The sequence below is a fragment of the Plectropomus leopardus genome, chromosome 4, assembly GCF_026936395.1.
Source record: "Plectropomus leopardus strain MGB_pleo_1.0 chromosome 4, ASM2693639v1, whole genome shotgun sequence".
Lineage (NCBI taxonomy): Eukaryota > Metazoa > Chordata > Actinopteri > Perciformes > Serranidae > Plectropomus > Plectropomus leopardus.
Genome location: NC_142179.1, coordinates 26,127,473 through 26,144,714, shown reverse-complemented (window position 1 = coordinate 26,144,714; position 17,242 = coordinate 26,127,473). Strand labels below are relative to the sequence as shown.

The 17,242-nt window shown below is 40.8% G+C and overlaps 3 protein-coding genes across 5 annotated transcripts; 2 read left to right on the top strand and 1 right to left on the bottom strand.

The window, feature by feature from the left end:
- Window positions 1-1,027: 1,027 nt before the first annotated feature.
- Window positions 1,028-5,225, top strand: gins4 (GINS complex subunit 4 (Sld5 homolog)). The gene is made up of 9 exons (XM_042488556.2): window positions 1,028-1,085; window positions 1,214-1,319; window positions 1,486-1,572; window positions 2,683-2,796; window positions 2,894-2,991; window positions 3,074-3,162; window positions 3,340-3,430; window positions 3,566-3,670; window positions 3,980-5,225. The coding sequence occupies exons 2-8, from the start codon at window positions 1,221-1,223 to the stop codon at window positions 3,660-3,662; spliced, it is 675 nt and encodes a 224-aa protein (XP_042344490.1). The 5' UTR covers window positions 1,028-1,085; window positions 1,214-1,220; the 3' UTR covers window positions 3,663-3,670; window positions 3,980-5,225.
- Window positions 5,226-6,222: 997 nt separating this feature from the next.
- On the top strand, window positions 6,223-7,855 carry ppp1r3c2b (protein phosphatase 1 regulatory subunit 3C2, duplicate b). Of its 2 annotated transcripts, XM_042488304.2 has the most exons (3): window positions 6,223-6,400; window positions 6,534-6,606; window positions 6,830-7,855. In XM_042488304.2, exons 2-3 carry the CDS (start codon window positions 6,587-6,589, stop codon window positions 7,692-7,694), a joined length of 885 nt encoding a protein of 294 aa, XP_042344238.1. In that variant the 5' UTR covers window positions 6,223-6,400; window positions 6,534-6,586; the 3' UTR covers window positions 7,695-7,855. The 2 variants fall into 2 exon arrangements, with proteins under 2 accessions (XP_042344238.1, XP_087933085.1); XM_088076959.1 differs by having other exon boundaries at window positions 6,223-6,606.
- Window positions 6,784-16,607, bottom strand: phyhip (phytanoyl-CoA 2-hydroxylase interacting protein). 2 transcript variants are annotated; one of them, XM_088076958.1, is made up of 6 exons: window positions 16,441-16,607; window positions 15,567-15,605; window positions 13,417-13,593; window positions 11,150-11,324; window positions 10,909-11,026; window positions 6,784-9,532 (listed from the first exon to the last, which is right to left on the bottom strand). In XM_088076958.1, exons 2-6 carry the CDS (start codon window positions 15,567-15,569, stop codon window positions 8,986-8,988), a joined length of 1,020 nt encoding a protein of 339 aa, XP_087933084.1. In that variant the 5' UTR covers window positions 15,570-15,605; window positions 16,441-16,607; the 3' UTR covers window positions 6,784-8,985. The 2 variants fall into 2 exon arrangements, with proteins under 2 accessions (XP_087933084.1, XP_042344237.1); XM_042488303.2 differs by lacking the exon at window positions 15,567-15,605.
- Window positions 16,608-17,242: the final 635 nt, after the last annotated feature.

The following is a 17,242-nucleotide window of genomic DNA, read 5'->3' as shown; positions in this document are numbered from 1 at the left end:
GAAACTATGGAAACTGGCTTCTATCTTTTGATTGCGAAGATGTAAATAATTTAACATTTTTAAAATCTTAAGTCACTTATCATGCAACGCAAATTAAATTGGTTTTCATTCTAATTAAATTCTGTAAAAATGTAATTTGCTGTGCCATCATACTTCACCAGTATCATTATACTTACAAAGTAGTGTATATTATTTTTGAGCAATTGTAACGTACAGTACAATACATTTTTATTGAAGTGCATTCTACAGACATACATTTATCTAACATTTAACATTGAAAAATGATCATTTTAACATCAGATTAGAAACATCATCAAGCAAAAGCAGAACAAAGATATACAGATAACATTAAATTGTACAAGGGGCATTCAAAATAAGAAATAATGCACCTTATTTGTTTTCATTAGATACAATTTTTTTTCGATCATTTGAGCGGTTATCTTAGAAACAGAGTCAAAGAAATCTGAAGCTCTTTAGCTTTTGTGGTGTGATATTTGCCAACCAGACAAGTTTGAGAGCACTGTCAGTAGATAGTGAGCCTTTATTACAATGTAGACATAAAACCATATCCTTCAATATTGGTCCCCATTTATTAAAACTTGGGTCTAAATACATCAACAGAGAAACCAGAATTCTTGAGAGTAAAAGACATTCATAAAATAAATGAGTGAATTATTCAATTTCTGTTTTTCAGAGAGAGTGAGTTGGAGACATGTGTTATTTAAAAGTATTTAATTATTTTTTAATTTTATTTATTTATCCAGAATGGTATGTTGGTATAGGGCATTGTATTTATATAAGAGCACATGTTCCCCGAATTTAGACTCTCAGGAAGCACTCCTACCAGTCGATGTTAAAATCCCGCCTACTACAGTTGAAAACGGAGACAAATCCCAGTCTAAATGTCAATAAACTAAAATTATTGATTGTATAGTCGGATTTTTCCCGATTCACATTAACAAGCATGTAAAGAACTTTGCCTTACAGGCTAAACATAGGGTTGCAAATAAATACACTTTTCTCGCGAGAAGAGCTCCAGTGGCGCGAATAAACAAGGAGCTGCTCCAGTGTGCACGCGCTGCTGTGTAAGCTAGTAATTGTCTCCACAGAAAACTTTTCCAAACGACTCCGTTTGAAAAACGAAAGTTACTTTTTAAAGTTTAACATACAGTCGACGTCTCGGTGAAGTTCAGTGTCTATTTGTTTCGTAAAGGTAAACTATGTCGGACGTTTTGTCTGATGACGGCAGCGACGTCAACCAAGATGACGCTCAGGAGGACGTTATGACCCCGGCGGAGCTGATCGCCAAACTGGAAGAAGTGAGTTTATTTTGACAAAAACATCCAGTTTGACGGTGACATGAAGTGCAGTAGACTCTTGGAAACTGAACTTGCCCTCATTAAACAGTCAGCTCACAGCTGCGTGTGTGTGTGTGTGTGTGTGTGTGTGTGTGTGTGTGTGTGTGTGTGTGTGTTTGTCTCGCAGGCTTGGCTGAATGAGAAGTTTTCTCCGGAGCTGCTGGAGAACAGATCAGAGGTGGTGGAGTGTGTGATGGAGCAGCTGACTCACATGGTAAATTACACGGGGAATACCGTCTGCTCTGTGGGTTGAGTTTCACTGTGTGCATAACACGTTTTCACGGTTCTACCTACAACTTTTAAATGTCACTAAACAGCCTAAACCGTGAGGTGCAAGGATGTAACCAAGTATTATCACGCATTGGTGGAATAAGTTCACGTACTTGGCGCCAACAAATGTAGTCCTGCAGTGAAAATGTCAATTCAATTAAAGGAGGCTTTATTGGCAGGACCATAATCAAAACAGTATTCCCATGCCAAGTTTTGATCAAAGTCAAAGTCAGCTTTATTGTCAATTCTGCAGTATGTACAAGACAAACAGAGGATTTAAATTGCGTTACTCTCAACTCTCTGTGACAGAGAGTAGACATAAATATATATATATTTAAAAAGAGATAAATAAAAACTGTACAATACAAACAATGACACATTAAAAAAATAGACAAGGCCAGCTGGTGGTGATTAAAGTGTCTGTGTGTGATAGTTGTTTTATCAAAAAACATAGAGAAAGAGTGCCCGCTGAGGTGGTTCTGTGTTTGATATCAGTCACTGAGGTCAGGTGATCTGCTGCACTGTACTGTCTGTTGTAATGTCACTCAATATAAGTGCCTACAAAACATGAATAATGCTAACAAAATGTTCTTAAAATATCAAAAGTACTCACTGCAGATAAATAGCTCCTATGAGTGAAGGACTATTTTATGTATTTATTACTGTTAGATTAATATTGATGCAATAATGTGCGAGCGGTATTTTACTTTGGCTGGTTACAATCGGCATTCGATTCTGGGACAAATGACTCAGCAGTCACAAATATTGTATTTTTTAGCTCCAGCTCCAATCGGCACAAATATTTTAAGCTGTATCAGCATCACGTGGACGACATTACTGCTCCTAACATCAGATCCAGCTGTTGAGATAGAGGTTGATCCGTGCACTTCCATATTCATTCATTCATTAAATCATATAATGAATTTACAATACATGAATTGTAGTGTTCATAAATTTTCACATTCCAAATCTGTTTCCTTTCTTGTCATTATAAGTCACGCTGAATAAAGGAATTGTTAATATCTGATAGTGTCTTGACCTTTTCCTCCAACAGGAAGCCAACTTGCAGCGGGTGAAGAAAGGTGACGCGAAGGCCAGCATCCATCGCATGGAAATAGACAGGATTCGCTTTGTGCTCAGCAGCTACCTGCGCTCTCGTCTGCAGAAGGTCAGTCAGGTCAACAATGCAGCGTGCAACATAAAAATCTCATCGCACTCAGTGCCTTATGACAAAACTGTCTCATCTTTGTGCCACAAATATCTAGATTGAAAAGTTTTTCCCGCATGTCCTGGAGAGAGAAAAGTCTCGAGGTGCGGGAGATCCATCGCTGCTTTCACCCGAGGAGTTTGCCTTTGCCAAAGAGTGAGTATGGTGGAATAACATCAGAGCTGTTGGATTATTTAGCAGTTTTTGTGACACTAAGACACATTCATCTGGTGCACAGGTATTATGCCAACACTGAAACCTACCTGAAGGCTGTAGCACTGAAGCGCATGCCCCCCAACCTGCAGGCAGTGGATTTGCTCAAAGCAGGTGAAATCTCCTTTGTATTCTCTACATTTTTAACTTTCATGATGTATTTTCATTCATTCAGTCTTGGATGTCTCATGCCTGAAATACTGGTCTTAGCATGCGCTGTCAGTTGGTGGCATTTGCTCTGACATTTTCAGTGTTTGTCACACTAATACACGTGTTCTAACGTAATCCCAGTTCCTGAGCCCTGCTTGGACTCCTTTGTGTTTTTACGAGTGAAGGAGAGACAGGAAAACATCATGGTCGAGCCTGAAACGGACGATCAGAGGTGCGTTTTAATTTTTGACCCCGTTTTTAAAACCCACTAGATGGCAGTGTCGCCTGGTTCACATTCAGTACTGTTATGATTTCTGCATAGATACTGTAACATCTGATACTACCTCTACTATGTCTCTTCTGTTAGAGAGTATGTTGTGGATCTAGAAGAGGGCTCTCAGCATCTAATGCGGTATCGAACTATAGCACCACTTGTTTCAAGTGGAGCCGTGCAGTTAATTTGAACGTGGAGGTAAGTAACAATGAGTCTGACTGTGTGGTCTCTCTCATTAATTCAACACTGCCCTTACACCCTCTAGTACTGACATCTGCTAATTCATTTCTGCAGATCTTACATAAGCAATTGCTTTGCAGTGACATCTGGATTTATTTTTAGCTCATTTTTTGCAGTGTGCATTGTCTCTTTGCAACATAATTATGGAAGAAGAGTTAATTTTAAGAACAAAACTATGCTTACAATAAAGCAGATTTGTCATTTCACTGAACTACAGTTACATAAGTATGATTAAAACTGTGTACTGTTTTGTGTTTTTTGTTACAGATCTGTGTAGGCGTGGATGATTTTGGCTCCAGGAGGTCAGAAAATGAGCAATGGCCTATTTTTTTTGCAGTGTAGCGTTAACGAAGAAGGGGCACGTTGACCTGCAGAGGTTATATCTGGCACTGCATCAGTGTTTCTCACTGCTGTCAGAATTAAATACTTCTGTGTGGAGCACAAACAGGCATTTGTGGCAGCATGCCCTAAAGACATTTAACTCAGTGAAAAAAAAATGCCAAATATAGGGTCATTACTGGAATTGTAAGAAGTCCTTGTTGATGAGCGAACCCTATTTGCAGTGCTGTGATGTTATTTTTGGATCATTTTAATCATGTCACAACATAAGTTTGGTTATGTAATGATATTGTATTCTAGGGTGTTGGTGTCTGTGCAAGTGGTAAAGCCAAGTCTGTCTAATCTGGTAATTCATTCTGTTACTTTATTCAGATGACTCACATTATTGGACTTCTTCCTCTGCTGCTCAGTAACAAGATGCATTCGAAGGTGAAATTTCATCAGTTCGCTTGGCGTCAACATCACATACCGACCGAAGGTGCACGTGTTAGTGTGCGTGCATCTTTGAAAGATCGTTGCTTGTTTTGAGCCCCATTTTTTTGTGTATTGACATCCACATTTAAATTAATATACATTACTATTATAAATAATAGAAATCCTGTTAATGTTCTGTGCATCTCTTTAGCTTGGCTGTCAGATCTATAGATGTATATTATATGCTTTTTAACGCTCCTCTGCTTCGCAAGTTTGACGTTTATTTTGGTGTTTGTGTTTTTAGCTTTTCTCTAAAAGGATGTGTGGAACATTGTCTTCTCCGAGACATAATTGTTGTAATAGCATCATTGTTATGTAAGTCTCAGGGGGAGCAATCAGTGCTTATTGTTTGCCCTCTCACAAATTGCTCAGTATTTGGAACTAATCAGGGACTGAGGGAGAGCGAGCGTTGCAAAACTGAACCACGTATCAACTGACTCATCTTTCGAATCGCTCTGCTGATTGAGCTAATAAGGATATAATATTTAAATATTGGAAAATGAGGGGTGCCCAGTAGCTCAGCTGGTAGGGCGGGCGCCCCATGTACAGAGGTTGTGTCCTTGCTGCAACGGCCACAGGTTCGATTCTGGCCTCAGCCCTTTGCTGCATGTCATCCCCACTCTCTCTCCCCCTTTCACGCTTTATCTGTCCTGTCTCAAATAAAGGCAAAAGCAAAAAAATAAAAAATCTTTAAAATGCTTTCAAACGGGAAATGCTTTAAAACATGGATTTTAGAAAAATAAAAACATCAACAGTACTGTGCAAAAGTCTTAGGCTGCCCTAAATCACCCTTTGTTCTGACATTTTTGGTGTTTAAATTTATTGTACATGTTACATATCTAGAAAATAACAGGAAGGAATCAAGACACTCGTCTTAAGGGAAAAAAATGAAATGCCTTTATTACTTTGGGTTAGGGTTACATTAGGGTTAGGGTCATTAAAACCTATCACTTCTTCAATGTGTTTTTGGCATCCAGACTTCTTCAGTTTTGTCACCTTTTGTTTGAATCTTTATAAAGTGAAATACATTATTAATATATATATATCCTTATAACAATTTTGCTTAAACAACAAATCAATGGCAGCTTAAGACTTTTGCATAGTACTGTAAATATTTATTTATTTTTAAGTGTTTGAATTTCTTATTTCTTAAACACAGCACCCCTTATTGTTTTACCTCAGTCAGCTTTTTGGACTTAAATAGATGTAATCTTGCATTTCAGTTCTTCATTCATTAAAATGCCAAAGATTGGTGTCTAAGTAGATCGCTGGGACCACAATGTGTGTCACATATTGTTTCAATATGTACACTCGGATTGATTCTTGAATAGCTTCCTCAGCTAGATGACGGGCGTGCTGAGAGCCGTTTTGTAATCCGGCTCTCCTCAGTGTCACACATACTGTGGGGCAGCGATCCCTTCAGAACAGAAGCCAGCTAACAGGTGATCTGGATCCAGGCCTCAGTGACCACTGACAGGTCTGAGAATAGAGCCCAGCATGACTGGAATAGTTTCCACAATGCAAAGTAGAGCTACATACAGTAGACCTGCACCTGCATATCAGCACCGGAGAACACATGTAGGGGGACAATACAAAGATATGATTTTACAGTAGCATGTTTGTTCTTAAAAGTCAAATACAGAATTAAAGTCGTAGTAGTAGTTGTAGTGGTAGTGCCATAGGCAGTCCTGGAACAACATTAGTAGTGCATAAAACCACAATAACATGCTGATTGGTCAGGAGAGTAGATAGGGCGGAGCATAAAACATGATATTGTAACAGAGGTAGTATAAATAGGATCTTGTGCAGAATTCCCCTGCGGGCAAAGAGATGACAGAATACAGACCACAGCGTGCTGCTCATAGGAGTTTGTAGGTAAGATTTAAAATCCTTTTTTTTTCCAGTAATATTTGCAAAAGTGCTCGCAAAGAAAGATTTCTAACGTATTACAATAATTTTGCTATCTTCATCAAAATGCCATCTGACATTTTTCTGACAATTTTTCTAGATCTTCAAACCACTGAGGGTAATAATCCCACCACTCAACACCAGACCACCAGTATGGAAATGTCCGGCACAACGTAAGCAAACAAAATTTGTGGTGATTCTGTACTGGAGTGCATTATATCTTGCATTACTCGTTTTATTATGATCAGAAAGTGAGGGTTAATTGTAATTTCTGTCATGACTACATAATCTTGTTTTACATTCCTTAATGCACCTCATTAATAATAGCAGTAATACACTATGTACACATGTTGAGGGCAGCAGTCTTTATTAAAATCACTATTTGTTTCCTGCAAGCGTCCTCCCCTTGGTCGGCCTCGGGTCCATGGCCCAGTCAGCAGGACTTGCGGAGATTGCTGTCAGGCTGTGCTTGAACCAAAGTAAACAGCTCTGTCCTCATGTTTGGGTTCCCATCCTGAAGCCCCAGCGCCCTTGCATCCGTCCTCCGGTTTCAGAGCAGCTCCCCTCTGATTTCTTTAGCCAGGCCTATCTGAGCCACCCTTTCCAGCCTTCCTTAGACGACTTGGACGACGATGATTTTTTCCTCCCAATCAAAAACAAACATGTGATTTTCGCAGACACTCGTGGATTGTCTCTAACAGCCGTGAGAGTGTTTTCTGATGAAGAGGAGCACTCTGACCTCGACCTCCTGCCGTCGCTGCAGGGATTGGGAAGCATGACAGAGGATGGCTACAGCTGCACCGTCAGCACCTGCTGCCCGGGAACACGGCTCAAACTGGGCTTCCCGCAGCCTTCTGCAGATTTCCAGGCCTTTCGTGCCAAGCTGGCAGAGAGCATGGTTATCCTGGAGAACTGCAGCCTCACTGAACAGGCCATCCAAGGCACCGTCCGAGTCAGGAACATCAGTTTCCAGAAGGAAGTGCTGATACGCATCACCTTTGACTCATGGCAGAGCTATAGAGATGTGCCCTGTACATATGTAAAGAAACGCTTCGGAGGGCCTCAGACGGACATATTTGAATTTGACATAGCTGTTCCTAAAGTGCTAGATGCCAAAAGGAAGATAGAGTTCTGTTTAAGTTATTTACCAGGAGGGCACAGCGAGCCGTTTTGGGATAATAACAACGGACAGAACTACAGCATCGCTGTGTGTGTGAGCTCACATCTCTGTCGCGGGAAGAATCTAAGTGAAAGGGCATGATTTACTCAACCTAAAAATAACCCAGAATTTTCTTTGACATGAAACATAGGTGCTAGGTAAAAGTTGAGGTGGATTTTTTTTTTTATTATTACATTTGAATTCATTTTAATAAATGTTTAGATTTCTCAGTAAGTGCTTTGTATAAAGAAAGTCGTCTAAAACATGTTGCATTTCATTTTCTTTTTCAGTTCTCTTACACATTCAGTTTCAAATGAGTGAGCCTTTTATTCTCACTGCACTCTCTTATGTCATGTCCTACATATTGGCCACTCACCAGCGCACGCATCACTGTTGTGCACCAGGGATGGGATCCCTTTCACTTTGGGCATTTCTGGGATTCCCATATAGGTCAGAGATTACTGGGCAGGGACAAACAGAAACCCCATAGCAAGAGAGGAGCTAATCTTAGCTCAGCCCTGTTTATAGAGCCTCGGCTGGCTGTCAGAGACTGATTGCAGGGAACTCTGTGATCCTATCTTTCCCATTACCTTCCTCCCCAAACCCCAATACACTGAATGGCTCTGCTTTCATTGTCACATTGCACCATGTTTTTCTGCAGTAAAAGTCTGCTGTGCAACATTTAGACAATCTCCAAATCATACCTCTACAAGGAGCTTTGTAAGAATCATTTGGCAGGGACATTAAAGTTACAATGTAGCACTGATATTAGACGTTTGGCAGTAATAGGTCTTTTCTTTTAACACAAATAACATGGCAGTGACCTAATAGAGAGTATCGCATTAAGTAAAAATAGCAAAACATTTGTTATGACCTCTTATGTTTTGAAAGGGGCATGCTTCTTGTATTTGGCTTTCAGGTTGTATCAAACAAAATCTCTTCAAGAGGATTCACAAATAGTAGTACAGCATAAAAAAATGCAATCAAACACATCTAAAGGGAAAAAATGTTAATCTAAAATAAGAAAATGATGAAATGCCACAAAGGTACCAAAGAGCACAGGTGACTCTCAACAAATAAGGAGCGCATATATTTTCCAGCCTTCTAAAGCCTATCGTGTCTTCAATTATGTTTTGTTCAGCAGTCATGGGTGAAGTGTTTTCCAGCTGTGATCATGATGAAGCTCTGCAGTACGCATTGTTAAAGTCTTCTATTTTATACTCACTATTCTAGTCCAGGCGGGAGGGAAGAGGGGCAGCAGCATGCACGCACCCCGAGAGGTGGGCTGTCTCCACTGTTTTCTGACCTACACGTGATGGTCTCAACTCTTTTGTCTTGTGCAACACATCAGTATTGCAGGCTCACACACTCCCAGGTCTGTCCTACATCTCCCTCAGCGTCCCACACTGATGTTGCACACTTTGCAGCTCGGGTCTTTCTTGGCGTTGGCAGTGGTCAGACTCATGAGCTGGTGGTGCCCGCTGATCTGCTGCACGCTACCTTGATCCAAAGGAACCGGCTCTGTGAAAAGCACCTCAAGGATGACGTCGCTTGCGTGGCAGTACAGAGGCTCCTCCCCGGGTCTCTGGGGGGCAGTGTATGTCAGGAAGGGGTTGGAGGCCAAGTCCAGCAGAGGGAGGCGAGTGCGGCAGAAGGTGTCTCCCTCTGAGCCGACAGGGGCCAGCACCAGCACCACGTAGTGGTAGGCTGTGTACATACAGTAAAAGTCTGCAAAGTACAGGGAGATGTTGGGGTTGAGCAGGTGACCGGCTGGGATCTGGAAACGCAGGGGGCCGTACGGGGAGTCTTTGGAGGGAAGGCCTGTATCAAACTCTGTGTTGCAGCTGAAGAAGACTCCCTGCAGTTTGCCATTGATTGGAGAACCATGACTCCCGCTGATGTCTTTTAGGGCTGGACGCATCAGGCCTCCACATTCCCTTCTGATCAAGATATGAAAACGAAAAGGTGTATTATACTTCACATGTTGGGAAATACACTTTCTTCACAGGAGTTCAATGAGATAATTACTACTAGTCTTCTGTCCTATGCTTTATAGAAAAAGTGTGTAAAAAGTTCAAATAACTTAATGATAACATAATTAAAAACATGTAATTATCTTAATTATAAATATAGTTATTCCCTAGCTATTTTCTTTGTTCCCTTGCATTTTTCCCTAGCTTTTAAAAAATAAATTCTAAAATCTACTAATTTCCTGCAGTTTGTGAAACATCTATTACCGAGTTGCTCATTGCCTTTTCCGTGTGTCTTTGAAAGAAATCACACCCATTTGCTCAGGTTTTTAAGATTTAAATATTTGTTAAAGGCATCTGAAAGCAGCACAAGGGAAGTGATGTCGCTCCAGGTTTCAAAGGGTTAATCAGTACAGTTACGTGGATGATTGGCACTGTATCATTGTGTCCACAGAGCAGGGGCACAAGAGACTTCTGTTGGCTGGTTAAGCACTACACCAACTTACAGATGGCTCTTTCACAATGTGAGTCTTTTGGCAAAAAAAGTATTTTCGGGGCCAAATGGCATCAAATGGTGTACATGGAAGTTGTAATCACACTGTTTGACCACGAAAGAAATTGATTCAAAGCCCGGCACACTTCCTGGGGCCTAGTTTTGGCAGAGCACAATAACTTCCTGGAGTCTTGTGTCACCTTGAGGTGCCCAGCAACCAGTGAGCTACAGAGCTGCTGGTAGGCAGATTTTGTTATCAGTGCAGAGCCAGTGTAGCATGGATGTATTACAGGGAAGTCAGCGTAGTGCTTTCACCTTGTTCTCATTCTTTGCCCTCAGCTTGCAAACTGCTTGCTGTTGCTGCCCATAAATATGAGTGTGGTTTATTTGCTGCAGGAATTGATGGATATACAACTAAGAGGTATGAATGCAGCATTGACTCTCAGAAATGAACAATAGTATTCCTATAGAAGAGATAACTTACTCACTAATGAATAATATGCATATTTTCTACAAAATATGACAAACTTTTATTAACTACATGGAGAATCTGAATAATGGCCTCCCTAGTTTCACCACACTACCTAGCCTTACCCCTTAACTCTAACCCCAACCCCCATTATCGTGAATGCTATCCGGTCTCTCATCCCTTTTTTCCCTTGTATTTTGTTGTTGTACTTTATTAGTTACAATGTTTATATGAATTGTTACGTGATAATTAATTGTATTATTTTATTGTCTGTTAATTTATTTTAGTTATTTGTAATGTAAATAGGTGTTTTTGTACTGCCAATTTGTGACTATATTGTGTATATTTTGAAAAAAAGAAAGAAAGAAAGAATGCAGTACTGACCTGACATAGTCGAAGTAGTCTGGGTGCTGGTTACGATAAAACACAGAGAATTTTAGCAGCCTCCCTGCAGAGCCCTTGCCCTTGTCGAGAAGCTGCTGTAGGTGTTCCATGGCGTAGTCTGCAAAGTCGATGTAAAGGAAATGCTAATAACTACCGTGTGCTGAGACAGATTTTTTTTTCTGTATTAATCACTCTATATACCACATTATCAGTGTTAGATGTCAGGCATGATATGTCATACCCCCAGTGCAGAACTCCACCACTTGGCTCCACTCAGACACCAGGTAGTCACCGTCTGGCTGCCGCACAGCAGTTTGGACAGCGACACAGTACTCTGTCCGCGGGCTGAGGAACCAGTGTCCCCTCACTGCCATGGGCAGAGGCACAGCTTTGGCCACCAGCTTGGTTGGCACATCCTGGGGGACAAAGCAGGAAGGAGTTGACATCAGGATACCAAGCTGGATTAGACTGCTGTGTGTTTAATTTACATTTCAAAACAAATGTAAATGTTAAGTCGACCATTTCCCTCTGTAAAGTTTGCCTCATTAGCACAATATTCCACCTCAAGACCATGCTACTGTAACTAGGATACACCTAATCAAATCAGCTGCTTTGTTTTGGCCAAGGCCTCTTAAGAAGCCAATTAGTAAAGGCTCAAAGGCCCATATATCCATGGCAACATCTCTGATGCACGTTTGTTTGTGCCTCCTTGTATCAGAGAGAGCACATATCCTGCGTTTAGTCCCATCCCTGCCTTGACTTCACAAATACACTTTTTGAGCTGTCGAACTGCCAGCTGCAATTACAGCAGTCAGCATTTTGCATCTGAAATGAAGGAAGATCATTGACGTTAGACTTCAGCTACTGGAGCTAAATTTAGACACTGAATTGATCAGTGAAATGCTAATAACATTACTAATTTGTGGCCATTCAACCACTGTAAAAGGGTAAAAATGTTTCCTTCTGCAATTTATAAACACGACTAAATGTGTGTTCCAATACACATACTACCTTTCTATACATGGAAGGTCAAAATTAAAGGCCTAATGTTATGACCATCTCTGTCCCAATTGAATGCATGCTCTTTGCAACAATGCATACTCTATAAGGGCACCTGTCGTACATACTGGAAGTAAAAAGGAGCAAGTATGCAATTTGGATGCAGGGTTAGAGCCATGCTAGTGGCCCTTGGAGGCTTCATTCACTAAACGCTAATGCTCATATGCTCACATGAAACCGCTAAAATGATATTAAGCAGGAATAATGTTTACCATGTTTGCTCCCTTAATTTATTATGTTAGGATGCCAACATCTGCCAATCAGCACAAACACAGGGTGCAGTTTAGGCTAATTGGATTGCTACTTGCTATGCAGGTGTATAATCAAACTGGATGCATAGAAATGGCACTGGACATCAGTGTGATGGCAGAAAGAAGTTGGAGTCTTGGTTAAGGCAAAGTTTAAATTTTCATTGGAATAAAAATCGTGTGGACGACATTTTATTTAACGATATTAGAAATTCACGTTGTGTGGATGTTAACATTATGACAGACGTTGAGTTTTGTCTCCTCACTGTACAAGTAGATGTCATTATTCTACATCAAGATGACGTTGAATTTTGGCTTTAACAAAAAAATATCAGTGTCATCTGTCATCAGCAGGCCTGTTGTATGCCAAATTGGCTTTGGCATTTAGCCCCCCTGACACTGAATCTTGGGTCATCCGATGTCAAAACCTAAATTCAACCAAATATCAAAATTCAACAACATTTCTGGAAGGCTGAGAATCCTCTGGGGAACATTACTGTCAATACAAATTTTATGGGAATTTAAAAAATAGTATTTTAGTTTAGACTGAAGTGGTGGAGTGACTAACCAACCAACAGACTGAATGTGCCATCTCTGAAGACATGGATAAAAATGAATAAGTAAACGTGACATGAAAATATATGTATATATGTGGAGCTGCAGATGGAGCTGATAAGCATCTCCTCTCACTGCTTGAAATGTATAGTCCCGCACATTTATTTAAAAAACCAAAACATTACATTTCTGCCTTATGTCTGTGGTTTATGAAAAGTACTTAATTTTTTAACGTGAAAACCGTTCTGTGCTGCAGATGAATTTGTCAGTTTTTGTCCACTTTATGCAGAAGCAATGTACAAGTGAGTCACTGGCCCGAAGCTGTTGACTGAACTCATTTTCCTTTTCTGCCTGTATTGGAAGTGACTGAAAGGGCGCAACCGCTGTTTTCTGTGTTTGGACTAATGCAGAATGAGGCAGTTGGACTCATCTGTTAACCCAACTGGACCTCAATAAAATACTCGTTGTCCTGTGTCATTCAGACTGACCACTCTTATTTTAAAAGGGCGTAGAGTGCAAGGATGAGGTCTTCACTAATCCTTTGGTGAAAATTGATTGATGTAAACAGAATGCAGTAAAAAAAAAATCAGATGGGACAGACAGATATATCCTGTAAGAGGATATAGGAAGGAACATGAGGTCAGACCCTGTGTTTGAAGCGGTTTGGGTCCCTGCTCTCTTTGCGGCTCAGGTCGATGAAGAAGTGCGTGGCTCTGGCGCTGTCCTCAGGGGTCATGTCCCACATGATGCGAAAGGAGTCGCAGGTCACCTCACAAATCTGGATATTGCAGGGGGTGGAGAGAGGGGCGTCCATTTCTGTCATCTGCCATTAAACCGAGAGATCAAAGAGGATGGTTAGAGTGTAATCGTTGTAATACCAGTGCTGCAGAACATCTGCTGAGAGAGATTAAACTGCATCACTCCAAGATACAAAGTGGACACTGTACAACACTTCAGAAACAACACTTCCAAATTCTCCTCAGACAGAATCCAATTAACCTTTCATTTAGGGATCTGTGTCTGGGTTATTTATTCACTGTCCTGCTCTTTTCTCCTTTCCTCGACCTCAACTGACATTTCCCATCATTACACAACTCGATACGCTCCCAGCTGACTGACTGGCCTCTGCTTTCCCCCGTGGATTTCATAATCCACCTACAGCAGTCTCCCGGCAACGACACATCTGCAGCCTCTCTCAGATCTCTCCTGTGATTCTCAAGGAAGGGGTCACAAACACACAAAAAAACGCCACTGCACCCGTCAGCAATAATTTAACCTTTGAAAGCTGGAAGAATTGTCTTGACTTTTTTCAAAAACATGTAAAGAAGGCATAGAGCAACTTAAGGGGAAATGACCCAGAAATTTGCAAGAAATTAGAAGTAGCAATTAGAAAATAACCTGAAAATTAGCTAAATAAATAAATTTTAAAAAATCCAAAAATTGGAATGTAAAAAAAAAATAATAAAAAAAAGAGACCTTGAAAAACAGCTTAAAATTCTAATAATTATGTAAAAACAAATGTAATAATAATTATTATTATTATTTTATATAATAATAATTATTAATAATAATAATTTTGGAATTATTATCATCATCATTATTATTGTTATTATTATACTATTTGAAATAAATAGTTTATGAAAATAGTTCTCTGGAAATATTACCCCAATTTCTTTTAAAAAACAATTTTGTGTATTTGCTAAATTGTTGCTGAGTTGCTCATTGCCTTTTCCCCTCATGTTTTGCCTGTTCCCCTCAAACCCCATTTGATGGGGTTCAAAGGTTTGAATACCTGTTCAAGGCATCATGAATGCAGCACAAGAAAAGTGATGATCCAGGTTTCAGAGGGTTAAACTGAAGTAACTTTTTAAAGACTTTAATGCCTTCTGGCTGAAATGCACGCCTTTTCAAAACAGCTGAGCTAAGTGAGCTCCTTGCAGCCCGAGGGAGATCTTCCAGCAGCTTTTGTACTGTTTGGGCAGAGATAGTGCAAGTTTATGAAGGTATCAGCCGCAAGTGATGTATGATCATATCTCCTTTAGTTGCCCATCAGTGGTTCGATCCAGACTGCTGCATATAGCCTTGAGTGTCTGGCTGGGGGGAATGTGATGGTCAGCCTTTGTCTGTCTTTGATTAGCTGTCACCATCCCTCTCATAAACTGATGGAAAGTCTGTGCAGCATGTGCACAGTGCTCATCCTCTTTTGCCCTAATATACATCTATTCCTCCACATTTTGAGTGTGATTTTCATCCATCTTATATCGTAGTCCTCCTCCTTATAGATCTAGTAAAAAGCATTTTCCTTATTTCTCTCAGCATCTTAAAACGTTTAAACCACATTGCTTGTTTGTTAAAATCACCCTCACACTGAGCATATGCTAAATCACAGATGTGCCTAAAAATAAAGCTATAATACAAAACAGTCGCTCATTTTTTGCTGCCCATGTGATCCTACAGACGCCTACTGTAGTGTCATTGTCTGACTGTGAGGTCTGTTAAGGTGTTCTCCAGTCAGTATGATGGACAGGCTGCAGCAGCTCATTAAAGCCCGTGAACTGTGAAATTTGTGCGGTAGCTCGTTCACACGGGGGGCCAGGGGAGAGAGAGCTGTTGCATCACGCATGTGTGTTTCCACGCATCCAGCTGCCGTTTCTAACCACGGTGCCTTTTCAGAGATAGAAACTGGGGCATGAGGAGATTCTCACAGGGACAAGTCATCAAAGATGCCCATGTATGCGTGTGTTCCACTTTTGGATCAAATGCACGTGAGCACAGTTCAAATACAGGTTTCCATACCATTCACGCAACCCCTGTCGCCTTGATTTATAAATCAGCCTGTTAAAAAAAAAAAAAGAACAATGAGCCAATTATCTCTGCTGCAGAACTAGCTTTGATACCTCCCAATCAGACAACTGGGTCTAACTAATAATTACAACAGAGACTCGCATTATAAATCCTAATTAGAAGTGTGTGCATTTGGGCCGCTCAGTTACAGTTCTTACACTAGCTGATATCTGGCTGTTATCTCTGTGAGGCAGCATCATGAAAGGAGCTGCTGCATTCATGCATATGGAGCAGGGCAATGAAAGCAACACGGGTGCTTCAAAGTCATTTATTTTCTTCCAAGGAGAATACTTTACACATTTAGATGGCTGCACGAGGGGAAGGATGAAAGGGCTCTCAATGTATTTTTTTTAAACAAAAGGAGTAGAAATGGCAGCCACACACACTAAAACATGAATCAATATTGTGTGAAGTTCAATAAACAAGCTGTTAAACAGAGATATTGTGTGACTAATACAGTTTGAAGCGCTGCAGTCCCCCCACTTACACAATTAAACCAAGCATTAACATTTAGGAAAATTGAGCATCACATGGAGCAGTCAATGCTGTTGTGTGAAATGTCATCACGGTCTGGTGTGAAATGGCAGTGGTGGGATGGAATAAATGTCTCAAGTTGCCGATAAATGTCATCAGCATGCAAATAAACTCATGCATTAACACCCCTACTGCTGTACTCATCTGACTTTATGTAATACTTGAGAAATGCTCGAATAAAACCATCACAGCTTGATCTCCACAACTTCATATATACTGGGAGTACAATGCAATAGCCTAGATCTATTTTGTGAGCATCCATAAGTAGGGTGATGATAGAAGAATTTCTTACTTGTATGAAGCTTAAATTTCTGATGGAAGAAGATTACAGCCGGGCAGAAATCTACAATCTTCTTTTTTCCGCCTCTCCACTTGCCTCTCGTGCTGCAGTCGATGATAGATCCCCCAGGAAAACTGATTAGGAGGTGAACGAACACACAGGCTCCTCTCTCAGTCTGTTTCGCTCTCACTCTCTGTGTCACACAAACACTCTAACCCCCTCCACCTCCCTCCCTCCCTCACTCACTCCCCCTCCCTCCCAGACTCATTTTCGCTCTGGGCTCTTGAGCATGATGTTTACTTGACTCCTATACGCAGCTACATAGGATGAATTAAACCCCAAACGAAGCAAGAAATGAGAATTTTCCAACTGGAGTGTGACCACAGTGAGACACTCAGTCAGTCTCATCAGCATCATGCCAGTCACACACAACACATCAGTAAGCCTGCCCTCAGGCGCCAAATCCACACACTCCAATGTAGAGTCAACACTTGCATAAATGTGACCTCTCATGCAGATATGGAGACAGTATGGACATGAGGGGAAAATATGCTTTTTTTACATGCTCCACTGGCTACTGTGTATTCAAAAGAGATTACGCTGAGTGATGTCCCAATAAATTACATAGAGCTCCATCAAGACCTCAAAAATATACATGTGCCAACTGTTATGCCATATGGACTAACTCCACAGGCCATCTCCCCCCAGCCCAACCGGAGGCGGGGGATGCCACTGTGTAAGTCCAGAGTAAGCAGATTTCCCTTCATTTTCAGAGGGATGTTTTTGTGCTGGTTCAACCTCATGGGGACAATTT